The 13,432-nt window shown below is 40.6% G+C and overlaps 1 protein-coding gene across 2 annotated transcripts; it reads left to right on the forward strand.

Moving 5' to 3' along the window:
• The first annotated feature begins 6,073 nt into the window (after positions 1 to 6,073).
• LOC124871686 (ankyrin repeat and SOCS box protein 9-like) lies at positions 6,074 to 11,070 on the forward strand. Of its 2 annotated transcripts, none has more exons than XM_047371157.1 (7): positions 6,074 to 6,231; positions 6,317 to 6,396; positions 7,870 to 7,977; positions 8,275 to 8,425; positions 8,632 to 8,766; positions 9,441 to 9,654; positions 9,750 to 11,070. In XM_047371157.1, exons 1-7 carry the CDS (start codon positions 6,147 to 6,149, stop codon positions 9,817 to 9,819), a joined length of 843 nt encoding a protein of 280 aa, XP_047227113.1. In that variant the 5' UTR covers positions 6,074 to 6,146; the 3' UTR covers positions 9,820 to 11,070. The 2 variants fall into 2 exon arrangements, with proteins under 2 accessions (XP_047227113.1, XP_047227112.1); XM_047371156.1 differs by having other exon boundaries at positions 9,441 to 9,632.
• Positions 11,071 to 13,432: the final 2,362 nt, after the last annotated feature.

Below are 13,432 nucleotides of genomic sequence, written 5' to 3' on the forward strand. Positions count from 1 at the left end.
TGGCATACAGCTCATGAAAACCCAAAATTCCTATCTCACAAAATTAGCATATCATTAAAAGGGTCTCTAAACGAGCTATGAACCTAATCATCTGAATCAACGAGTTAACTCTAAACACCTGCAAAAGATTCCTGAGGCCTTTAAAACTCCCAGCCTGGTTCATCACTCAAAACCCCAATCATGGGTAAGACTGCCGACCTGACTGCTGTCCAGAAGGCCACTATTGACACCCTCAAGCAAGAGGGTAAGACACAGAAAGACATTTCTGAACGAATAGGCTGTTCCCAGAGTGCTGTATCAAGGCACCTCAGTGGGAAGTCTGTGGGAAGGAAAAAGTGTGGCAGAAAACGCTGCACAACGAGAAGAGGTGACCGGACCCTGAGGAAGATTGTGGAGAAGGGCTGATTCCAGACCTTGGGGGACCTGCGGAAGCAGTGGACTGAGTCTGGAGTAGAAACATCCAGAGCCACCGTGCACAGGCGTGTGCAGGAAATGGGCTACAGGTGCCGCATTCCCCAGGTCAAGCCACTTTTGAACCAGAAACAGCGGCAGAAGCGCCTGACCTGGGCTACAGAGAAGCAGCACTGGACTGTTGCTCAGTGGTCCAAAGTACTTTTTTCAGATGAAAGCAAATTCTGCATGTCATTCAGAAATCAAGGTGCCAGAGTCTGGAGGAAGACTGGGAGAAGGAAATGCCAAAATGCCAGAAGTCCAGTGTCAAGTACCCACAGTCAGTGATGGTCCGGGGTGCCGTGTCAGCTGCTGGTGTTGGTCCACTGTGTTTTATCAAGGGCAGGGTCAATGCAGCTAGCTATCAGGAGATTTTGGAGCACTTCATGCTTCCATCTGCTGAAAAGCTTTTTGGAGATGAAGATTTCATTTTTCAGCACGACCTGGCACCTGCTCACAGTGCCAAAACCACTGGTAAATGGTTTACTGACCATGGTATCACTGTGCTCAATTGGCCTGCCAACTCTCCTGACCTGAACCCCATAGAGAATCTGTGGGATATTGTGAAGAGAACGTTGAGAGACTCAAGACCCAACACTCTGGATGAGTTAAAGGCCGCTATCGAAGCATCCTGGGCCTCCATAAGACCTCAGCATTGCCACAGGCTGATTGCCTCCATGCCACGCCGCATTGAAGCAGTCATTTCTGCAAAAGGATTCCCAACCAAGTATTGAGTGCATAACTGTACATGATTATTTGAAGGTTGACGTTTTTTGTATTAAAAACACTTTTCTTTTATTGGTCGGATGAAATATGCTAATTTTGTGAGATAGGAATTTTGGGTTTTCATGAGCTGTATGCCAAAATCATCCGTATTAAGATAATAAAAGACCTGAAATATTTCAGTTAGTGTGCAATGAATCTAAAATATATGAATGTTAAATTTTCATCATGACATTATGGAAAATAATGAACTTTATCACAATATGCTAATATTTTGAGAAGGACCTGTACATTGTATGGGAGTTGTGGTCATGTGCATATGTCATATGTGTAGAGAACAGTCTGCTAGTATATTGTCATGTGAACAAGAAGGTCCGTAGCCTTTACCGAAATGCAGCCAATACACTAAGCATACATTCCTCATTCTCAAACTGCACTGTAGTCATAATCAATAGTTCTTCAGACTGATTGGAGGTCTTTCAAAGATTTTCTTTTTACTTTGCATGAGGAAAACTGACAAATTGAAAACAAAGAAGTGTTTGACATAAAAAGGTATTTACAGATAAACAGCAAGAAATAAGAAAACAAATCTATGAACGACCTGACCCAGAACCCGAGATATAAATCATCCTTCAGGAAAAGTCTGTGAAGGTCTGGAATAAACTCCAAAAAGAGCTGAAGCAATGTCCAAGCATGAGTCTGTTTAAAAAAAGACTAAAACTGATGTTTTTCAACATGTACTGTGATGAGGAGGTGAGGTGAATGGTATCTCATCTGAACACTGTGTGTGTGTGTGTGTGTGTGTTTCTGCTGTGTGTCTGCATGGGGTGCATGGGGGGTGCTGGGCCCTCTTCTTCTCTGCTTCTGGTCCTCTGTGGCTGCAGCCTGACGCTGCAGTTGTTGAAGCCTGGCTTCTCTCGCTGCTCCTTGCTCTGTCCCTCGGGGTGGTGGGGGGCGGGTCGGGGTTCAGGGGACTCTTGTGGACGGCTTGGTAGTTTCAGGGGGGTCCCGGGGATCTTGTCCGCCTCTTTGCGCTGTGGGGTGTAGGGCTCTGAGTGCCGATATACATGAGTGTGAATGTGGAGTTAGGCCTGATGTGTGTTGTGTTTCTGTGTGTGTAGGTATGCATGTGTGCAGTTACATGTATATATGTGGATGTACATGTTTGTATGTCTGTATGTGTACATATGTATATGTGTATGTGTATATGTATATAATTGTGTATATATATTTAATTATTATTTTTTGTTTGTGAATTGTGGATCAAAAACATAGATGTTAATTAGGAAGGTTACTTAAAGTTAATTTAAGTGCACTTAGAGGGAGAAGGGGTATGAAAAATAAATTTTACTTCTTCATACCCCTTTTCAGATAATTTATATTAATTAATAATCAATGTCCGATCTCAGGTTACATATACTGACAAGTTTACTTATTGGAAAATGTTTATTTTACTAGTTTCTATTTATGTTCAAGTTAATTCAATTTATTTGGAACTGGAAATTTAATTTAATTTAATGTTTACCAAACACTTCTTTGTATGGTATTTGGATAATTGTTTGTTTGTTTGTTTTAAGCATTTCTGAAATTGATATATTTACTGTTATTTGTCATTGTCTGAAATAAATATTTCGATCTAAAAGTCCAAAGACAAACCTCAGAAATTCTGGAAAACTACAGTTCGAGATTACTTAAAATGATTACAAGGTCCTGGTCCAGTCTGGTCTTCACCAGGAACAGAAAAGAAGAGTAGGGATGACTGTAGACTTTTACACAGTGATGTATGTACTTTGTTTTGGTGAGTGGGTGCTTAAAAACATATAACTTGATGTAAAGTTAGAAGTAAAATACAGTGAAAACTGCAATTCATTCAGCAAGCAATACTTACAAAGTGGACAAGATGTAAAGAATCAAAAGTCTGGAATTAAATTAGTTTTCTCCCCATTCTTTGATTAATGATAAAAGGGTGAACATTATCTGTACCCTGCCAGCTAAGGTCAGCCTACCCCTGTGTGTGTGCATCAGACATCCCAACCCCGTCCTAATCCAACAGAAGTCAGCTACTAGATCCGCTTGCTTGGCCGGAGATCTAAAACAAAGCATGAAGGACCTCCAAAGATTCAGTACAACAGAGAGAGCATTCATACAGTTAGTACAGTTGTATTCTAATCCATACCTTCCCTGCCAAGGCACAAAGTTAATTGTGTGGCCAGTTTGCAGCCTGCTGCCAAGGATTAACAAAGCCTATAGGAATACAGTTATACTTAATCTGAACATCTGCTCTCTGTGGCTGCCCTCTGTGGGCCTGTATACACTGTAATCAGACAGTAGCTCTAAAAAAAACAGGGCAGAACACTTGGGAATGACTTGGAGAATACTTTACTTACAGCTAGAACAAATGAATCAGAGTCTGCAATCTGCCGTATCTTAACCCAGAGGGACACAGGCATTCATGCATCAAAAATCATGCATTTAATAAAACTCAAAAGAGGTTAATGCCCACCAGAATTTTTCAACCCTGATATACTGGCTGTGGCATGGAGTGGGTGTTCACCTGAACAATAAACCGGAGTGGAGCAACAACACTGATGCACTTAACAGCAAGGTTCAGAGCAGACTCTACCTGCTGAGGAGAATGAGGTGTTTTGGAGTACAGAGGGTGCTCCTGATTACCTTTTTGTGTCTGTTGTGGCATTAGCCATCTTCTCTGGTGGAGCAGCAGTTAATCAACAGTTAAGAGAGTGGGCAAGCTCATCAGGAAGGCCAGCCCTGTCCTATAGATCCTATAGACTTTCTATTGAATTTTTATTACTATGTCTTAATTTTATACGTACCTGTGTGTTTCAATTTGCTGCTGATACACCTACAGGGGTTGGACAATGAAACTGAAACACCTGTCATTTTAGTGTGGGAGCTTTCATGGCTAAACTGGACCAGCCTGGTAGCCAGTCTTCATTGATTGCACATTGCACCAGTAAGAGCAGAGTGTGAAGGTTCAATTAGCAGGGTAAGAGCACAGTTTTGCTCAAAATATTGAAATGCACACAACATTATGGGTGACATACCAGAGTTCAAAAGAGGACAAATTGTTGGTGCACGTCTTGCTGGCGCATCTGTGACCAAGACAGCAAGTCTTTGTGATGTATCAAGAGCCACGGTATCCAGGGTAATGTCAGCATACCACCAAGAAGGATGAACCACATCCAACAGGATTAACTGTGGACGCAAGAGGAAGCTGTCTGAAAGGGATGTTCGGGTGTTAACCCGGATTGTATCCAAAAAATATAAAACCACGGCTGCCCAAATCACGGCAGAATTAAATGTGCACCTCAACTCTCCTGTTTCCACCAGAACTGTCCGTCGGGAGCTCCACAGGGTCAATATACACGGACGGGCTACTATAGCCAAACCTTTGGTCATTCATGCCAATGCCAAACGTCGGTTTCAATGGTGCAAGGAGCGCAAATCTTGGGCTGTGGACAATGTGAAACATGTATTGTTCTCTGATGAGTCCACCTTTACTGTTTTCCCCACATCCAGGAGAGTTACGGTGTGGAGAAGCCCCAAAGAAGCGTACCATCCAGACTGTTGCATGCCCAGAGTGAAGCATGGGTGTGGATCAGTGATGGTTTGGGCTGCCATATCATGGCATTCCCTTGGCCCAATACTTGTGCTAGATGGGCGCGTCACTGCCAAGGACTACCGAACCATTCTTGAGGACCATGTGCATCCAATGGTTCAAACATTGTATCCTGAAGGCGGTGCCGTGTATCAGGATGACAATGCACCAATACACACAGCAAGACTGGTGAAAGATTGGTTTGATGAACATGAAAGTGAAGTTGAACATCTCCCATGGCCTGCACAGTCACCAGATCTAAATATTATTGAGCCACTTTGGAGTGTTTTGGAGGAGTGAGTCAGGAAACGTTTTCCTCCACCAGTATCACGTAGTGACCTGGCCACTATCCTGCAAGAAGAATGGCTTAAAATCCCTCTGACCACTGTGCAGGACTTGTATATGTTATTCCCAAGACAAATTGACGCTGTATTGGTCGTAAAAGGAGGCCCTACACCATACTAATAAATTATTGTGGTCTAAAACCAGGTGTTTCAGTTTCATTGTCCAAACCCTGTATATTTGGTGGACAAATAAAATAATATTTTATTCTATTCTATTCTTAATCCACATTTACCTCAATCTTCCATTTTTTTCTTTATTACTGGGTTTTCATCTCTGTTGAGCTTTTGTTTTCTTTTTATTTCACTCTTTATAATTTGTTAGGTTTTGTTGTTTTGTAACCATGTATTGTTTTTTTGTTATTTATACAACTAAAAACAAACCATTATTGAAACAGAGGCAATGCAGGATCATACAATGTTGTTTAATTAACCAAAAATAAACATAGCCGTAACAGTGGGTCCTAATCAGTAATTACATATTTGTAACCTAGCTGTTACTGCTAAGTAGAATCCCTGATTCCTCCTACAAATATAATATATTTTGTGATGTGTCATTTTCAGTCAGAGGTCAATGTGGTTTATTACCAAAATATGTTAGTGTCAGGAGGCTATGGGCAGTTACTTTAAGTAAAAAGGGATAAAAGAGAATTTGAATTCCTGCACAGGAGATGATTCTCTAATTAGAACAAACGTAAAAACTACAGTTTAACATTTTACTCATCTAAACCGGTCCAAATTTAAAATCTCATGTCAGAAACAAGAGAGGAAAATGATCATGTCACTTACCAGAGAGGAGGAGTATGGATGTCCAGTGTCAAGTTTCAACTAAATTTTTCCAACTTGTTTAACTGGCTTCCACTCCACTATCTGCACCCTCATTGGTTGGATCTGTGTCATTACAGTCAGACAGGGAGGTAACACCATAATATCACCAAGAACTGCTCTTCAAACAGGACAAAACATTTTTCAGTTTGACAATTAGGCAACCAGGACATTGAAACAGGGGAAGTATGTCTACTGGAAGCAAAGAGACACAGCGAGACACAGCATGTCCAGGGGCAGCAGCAGTTTATTTCTCCAACCCTATGATGAGTGGTGAGTTTAACATTTTCATCATGGTATTTTTGGGCTCATGTTGATCATTTAAAAGTCTGAGCAACGTTTTACTTTTGACATGAAGATTTTGAATCCGACTGGTCTCCGATTCATGATGCTGCCTTTAATGGAAAAGTTCTCAGCCTGCGGAGACTCATTGCTCAGGTAATGTTTAACTTACGTTCTGAGTAAAAAAAATAAAAAAATATAAAGGTTGGTTTGAAGTAATGCTTTGGAGTGTTTTCACTTGTTTCACGTGTTTTTCACTTCTTACAGTGTCTTGTGAATGTATTCATATCCCCCAAATTTCGTTTTCTAGCTATCCTGACACAAACTAGGAAAAGAAAAAAAGTGTTGTGGCTGCTGAAGATATTTTTTTCATCTGACCTCTCTGAGTCAGTACTTGGCAAACCACGTTTTGCTGCAATGACAGCCGCATGTTGGGGCATTTCTCTATCAGCTTTGCATGTGTACAGAATAAAACTTTGGTCCACACTTGTATGTGAAATAGCTCCGGCTCAGTCAGACTGGATGAAGAATGTCTGTAAACATCAATTTCCAAGTCTTCCACAACTGCCCTGCATCTTGCTCCATCCATCTTTCCAATAACGCTGACCAGATTTTGTGTCCCTGCTAATGAAAAACATTCTCACAGCATGATCAGGTTGAAGTGCACCGTGAGTATTACTACACACAGGAGTTTGCAAATATGTGCGCCTTCCTTTACATGTTTGCTTTCAACCTACATTGCTTGTGGCAAACAGCAAAAGATTTCTTCTGGCTTTCATTTAATAATAGCTTTCTTCCTGCCTCTCTTCCATACATTGTATGTCCTGTCATCAGATTTTGCCAACCTGAGATGTGGATCTTTGATCCTCCCCCAGAGTTAGGATGGCCCTCTTTGCCTACCAAGACATGGTGGACAGCCATGTGTTGGTATGTTTTGGAGTTGCGTGATGTTGTTTCCATTTTCAGTTGACAGATTGACCAGTGCTCTGTAGGATGTTCAAAGCTGGAGATGTTGTTTTAAATACTAACAAAAGTTTGAAATCCCTCCACAAATGTACCCCTGAGCTGTCTGCTGTGCTCCTTGGTCTTCATGATGCTTTTTGTTCACAAATGTTCTCTGACAAACATCTGAGGCCTTTCACAACAGCTGGATTTCTAAAATTGAGGCACTCTGCCCATCTTCCAACAAACCAGTGGCTGAATCAGGTGCTGCACAGCTGAAGGACATCCATCTTGCAAAAGCAGAAAGGACTGGAGGTCAACGATCAGTTTTCAGCTTTATTGTGCCAATTTCACCATAGCTTGCACAATAAAGCCGAAGACTGATCAGTAAGCTCCAGTCCTTTTTGCCTTTACCGGCTGCATTTACACTAAGAACATATTACACACAATCAAATCCAATTTGGTTGCACTGGATTTTAACATATTTGTAGATTTGTATTCGTTTTCTTCCCACTTCACAGTTATGCACTACTTTGTGTTATTCTACCACGTAACATGTCAATAAAATCTAGTGACTTTGGTTGTTGAATTGTGTCAAAATGTAAAAAAGTGGTGTGAATACTTTTGCAATGCAGGTTGTGCAGCCGCTGTTTTTGAGTGAATCCATGTGTCCTGGTGCATTTGCAGGGAATATGTGTCAATCTAAGCACCCTGGACCAAGTCTCACCCCTTCATGGAGCAAGTCTGCAAGGCCACACAAACTGTGCCAAGCTTCTGGTGGAAAACGGAGCAAATGTAGGTGATTTCTACCCAATATAAATCAGAAGGAAGTAAACAGAAGACACTGTGAAATCTTCAGTGAAACTCCTAATTCTTGCATGTGACAGCAATATTTAATGATTGCTAGGTTTAACTTGAAGATGAGAGAAATTAGTGAAAAATTAATCAAATACACATACCACCTCACATGCAAACTCTACCTATTAGTAAGCAAAATGCTTAATGGGAAGCAGAGGCCAGATGTGTCGTATACCCATCTGTTAATGCATAATGACATCAAAAGCTGATGCTTTACTGTTTTTCCAACTGCAGGTTAACAGTGCAACTGTGGATGGACGCACTGCATTAACAGATGCCTGTGCCGGGGGCCATGTGACCTGCGTATCCCTACTTCTCCAGCATGGAGCGACCCCCCAGGGCAACAGCCCGTCTCATTCTCCAGTCCACTGGGCTGCGGCCAAGGGTTAGAGGTCACATTCCACAGCATGTGCATGCATAATCTCTGCTGAGCTTAGTCAGTTTTAACAGAAATCCTAAAAGAGAGAGAAAGAGATGTATTGAAGCAGCTTTTTAGTTGGAAAAGTTAATTAGGGGTGTCAAACATATTTCAAAGCTGATCCTTTCAGCTGCTTAAGTTTTCATTTTTAAGACTCTGATTACTCTCCCCAGGTCACCCTGAATGCATTGAAAAGCTTGTTCAGTACAATGCAGATGTGGATCAACATATTGATACATTAGGATCCCCTCTTCATGTTGCTTGCTCCAATCAGCAGCTGGGCTCTGTGAGGCAACTTCTTCAGCTCGGTAAGAAGGGGTCTGGTTTCACCTTTTATCCACACAAAAATTCATTTGGGTTTTAGGCTGATGATGGACTAAAATAACTTGGAGTTCTTCAAGCATATTGTGATGCTGAAAGTATTTTTTCCATTCAAATTAGACGGTTTAAAAATGTCTCTGAGCTGCCTCTTTCAAAATTATGAAGTAACATGCAGTTAATTTCCACCATACATGTTACATTATTAAAGCATACGCTGTCCTAAACAGAAGAGGAGAATTAAATTGAATTAAACTAAAAGTCTAAAAGGTGTGGTGTGTATTCCTCATAGAGCATGTTCAATTTTCATCATCAGAAACCAGTCCAACAAGACATGGCTGTCCGCCTAAACTGATTGCTCGACCAAGAGGATCATTAGTCATAGAAAAAGCTAAGGGCCTCATGGTAACTCTGAAGGAGCTGCAGATGTGGCTTAATCTGTTGACAGAACAACTGTTAGTCATACACCCCTCAATTCTGACCTTTTTGGAAGAGTGGCAAGAAGGAACCTTTTTTTAAGAAAAGCCACAAGAATTTGCATTGGAGTTTATCCCTGGCCATGTAGAGGAAACAGCAAACCTGTGGAAGAAGGTGCTCTAGTTAGATACAATCAAAATGCTACAGTCGAATGTGGAGAAATATTTCAACCTCCTCCCCACTTCAGGTGCTGATGTTAACAGGAGCGTTTCTGGTGACTCTCCCCTGCACATCGCCGTGCGTCTGTCCAGCCCTGAGATGGTTTCCGACCTGCTCGATCACGGAGCAGACCATCTCCTGGTGAACGCAGAGGGCAAGCGGCCTCTGGACCTGACCCCTCCTGACAGCCGAGTGGGACGACTGCTGAGAGAAGCAGGAGGTATTCAGATCAGAGCTACAGAGTAAGCTAAAAGAAATGGGCTGGCATTCAAGACCCTTTATGCCGTGGTGCTGGTGCTGTAAGCAGATAATCAAACTCTCTCTCTGATGACCCTAGGAATGACTCCTCTGAAGCAGCTGTGCCGGCTACGCATCAGGAAAACTGTGGGGAAGCACAGAATGGGTGAGATTCCTGACCTTCACCTCCCCACAAAGCTGATACAGTATCTTCTCTACCAATCCGAGCAGAGCGACGTTCAAAAGCACTGAAATCACTACTACCCTTCAATCCCAGACTCTGAGTCTTCCACATTTAGGCCAGCAGGGGGAGAACTTGCACAACCTGGCAGGATAATTCCCTTCTGAAAAAAAAACACCAGAGCCTTACAATTATTATAAACTAATTTAGGATTATAAAAAAAACTTTAAAGTCTTGTTGGAAGATGCTGTTATAAAATAATCATAGGCAATAACACATTTCAAGCGAAAAATCAAATCAAAACTAAAGCACAACATAGTTAAACTACTGACAGATTATTTTTAATACAAAGAATGAATTCTCATTTATGTTGTATTTCTTTGAATGTTGTAAATAAAAGCTGGATGTTTCACAAATGTCTGAAGAGACATTAGAGACATTGATTTATTAATTTTTTTGGGATAAAAATCAAACCATTAAACCACAACATATGAAATAATTTAAATAAAGGTTTCTCAGGTGGTTTCCTCTGGGTTGAATAGAAATGTATTCATAAGGTTTAAATTACTGGTTGAAATGACTACTTGAAAGCCATTTGTTCTTTAATGTGAGGTGTTTGTTTTAAATACAATGCTTTTCATTTTAAACCATTAATGACATATCATAAAGAACAAAGGTTTTATCTATTGCTGATAAAAAAAAACAAGAGCATCTTTGACACACTGTGCGACATGGGTGATAAAGAGATAGCATGTACAGAGTGAGAGAAAATAAGGATATGATTTTGTAAACCAGTTACAGGATAAAGATTTTATGGTGCACAAGCTATTTTATGGGATTTAATATAAAATGTTGGCCTCCATATTCTCTTAATTTCCCAAAATGTGTGTGATTTAATACACAAGTATATAACAATAATTTGATTTGATATGATAAAGTCTTCTCTAGCGGCCTCTGAGCTTATAACAAGATCCTTCCTCATCCTCAAAAACACTGACCTCTGATCAGAGTCTCTGTCACAATACCAGAGGGACCGAAAGTAGAAAACATGTTTAGATGCGGCTGCAAGAAAACACCAAGGCTAGCAGTGTAGCAGACACTTAAAAAACTGGTTTTTGTAGCACCGCTTGACCTTTTTCAAATTTTATGTTACAGCCACTAACGTCAGTGCATTTTGTTGGGATTTTATATGATAGACCAACACACAAAAAGAGCAATAATAAAAAAGTACTTGGCCTTTTTAGAGTTTTGTTTTTTGTCACACTTATCAAACATGCAGTTTGCAAATAAGGATTTTAAAAAGAGGAAAAACAGATGAGAAACTGACATCCATCAGTCTGGAAACAGTTAAGCTCCGTGTTAATGATTCAACAATAAGCAAGAGATGGGGTAAAAATGGCACCTATGGGAGAGTTCCAAGCCAAAAAGAACTGCTGACCAAACAGAACAAAAAGGTCAAGCTTCACATTTCTAAAGAACATCTGGGCGATTTTTGGGAAAATGGTCTGTAGATTGATGAGACAAAAGTAGAACATAATGGTTAATTTGGATCCTGTTACATCTGCTAACACATCATTTAAGAAAAGAAAATCTTACTGACAGTCAAACACGGTGGTGGTAGTGTGATGGTCTGGGGCTGTTTGGCAGCTTTAGAACCTGGTTGACTTGCTGTAGTTTGATGGAACCCTAAATTCTGCTCTCAACCAGAAAATTCAGGAGATTGTCAGGCCATAAAATGGGGACCTTAGACTCAAGCATATAAATGAAACCATCAATTAATAACAGTTTTTTCATTTAATGTGGTTTGCTCTCTCTGATATGAAAATGTCTTTGATGATCTGAAACATAAATGTGAAAAAAAAAACTAGTTGCAACACTCATTAAGTTTGTATTGATCTCTTTGTCCCACTTTGCCAACCAAACTAAATCATTGTCTGCTTTTAAATGCTGCACAAGTGCCCAGGAGTCAGAAACAAACCAAGGTATGTTTTGATTTAACTGGTTAATGTAAAAATCAATTTCCTTGGAGAAGCTTCTGACTCCTGCAGCTGCAGGGAATCACATATTGTACACACTGTCCACTAGTTAGTTGGATCTTGACAAATTGGTAATAAGAATCTGTCAGGAAATGGTGGTTACGTGGCCATTTAAAGAACGATCCACCTCAAAGTTGCATTTCCGACGCAGTACAGCCTGACGTTTTCCTACATTTAGCCAGGTACGTCGTGGCACTCAGATGCACTTAAAATCAGCCTCTGTATGTGTGATACCAAAGCTTTTACTAGTATTCTCCAGAGGAACACACTCCATTAACCCCCATCCTTTTCCTTCCTTCCTGTTTCTTTATATACAGTGGTACATTCTACCAAAAAAAGTTCCAGATGGTTGTTTTTGTGAGGAGTTATGGTGAAACTTGCACATGAAAGTGCAAGTTTGCATCTAGTGAAAGCATTTTTATCACACAATCCTGTTTCTTCTTCAAGCAGCTGCAGGAGAACAAGATGGAGATAAGGTGGAAACTACAGTGTTTTGCAAATGTATTCACATCCCTTGAACTATTTTGCATTTTGTGAAATGACAACCACAAACTTGAATCTATTTTATTCAAAATTAGTGTTCTGCCCTCCAGCTGTCATTGCAGTTACAGCTTCAAGTCTTTTGTGGTGTGTCACAACCAGCTTCACTGGATTTTTCTGGCCATTCTGCTTTGTAAAATATCTTAACCTCAGTCAGATTGGACGGAGAGCGTCATTTCTTTGGGGACTTCGCTCCACTTAATATGCTTTCATCTAAACCATTTAATTGTAGCTCTGACTATGTGTTGTGGATGTTGTCCCGCTGGAAAGTGAACCTCCGCACCAGTTTTAGAAGCTGCCTTCCTGTCCCTACTACAAAAAACATTTCCACATCATGATGATGCAGCCACCATGTTTCACAGTGGAGGTCATGCATGCAGTGTGAATTTTCAGCTTCACATAGGGTGTTGGTCATTGGCTAAAATACAAATTGTATCTCTTCTTACCATAGGACCTTCTTCTACATGTTTGCCCCTTCCTCTTCATGGCAAAGTGCAAATGGACGTTCTTGTGGCTTTCCTTCAACCAAAGCTGTGCTATTGCCTCTTTTCCAAGTAGGACAAGTTTTTATGAGCTTTGAATCTTTACAGCTCCTCCAGAGTTACTACTGCCCTCTTGGCTGCTTTTGTAATTAATGCTCCCCTTGCCTTCAGTTAAGCCTATTAGGGGTAGTTGAGTAAAAGGGGCTGAATATAAGTGCACACCACACTTTGCACGTCACAATTTTACACAACTGTTCAATTGCATAAAATCCATAAAATTGATGTTTGTAGTTGTAATGTGACAAACTGGGTAAAAATTCAAGGGATCTGAATACTTTTTCAATGTACTGTAACTGAAATCCTCAAGGATAAAACATTTGGTGGTATCCAAACGAACTCAGTTTTTATAATCAAAGCCAGATTAGTTTTCTCATGTTGCATGAATCGCTCTAAGTGGCAACCAGCCGCTGCAAACAAACAGCAGTTGTTGATTTCAAACATCTCTTGGGTGTGCAAACTTCTCACACCCCGGCTTGTGTCCTGA

The sequence above is a fragment of the Girardinichthys multiradiatus genome, chromosome 7, assembly GCF_021462225.1.
Source record: "Girardinichthys multiradiatus isolate DD_20200921_A chromosome 7, DD_fGirMul_XY1, whole genome shotgun sequence".
Taxonomy (NCBI): domain Eukaryota; kingdom Metazoa; phylum Chordata; class Actinopteri; order Cyprinodontiformes; family Goodeidae; genus Girardinichthys; species Girardinichthys multiradiatus.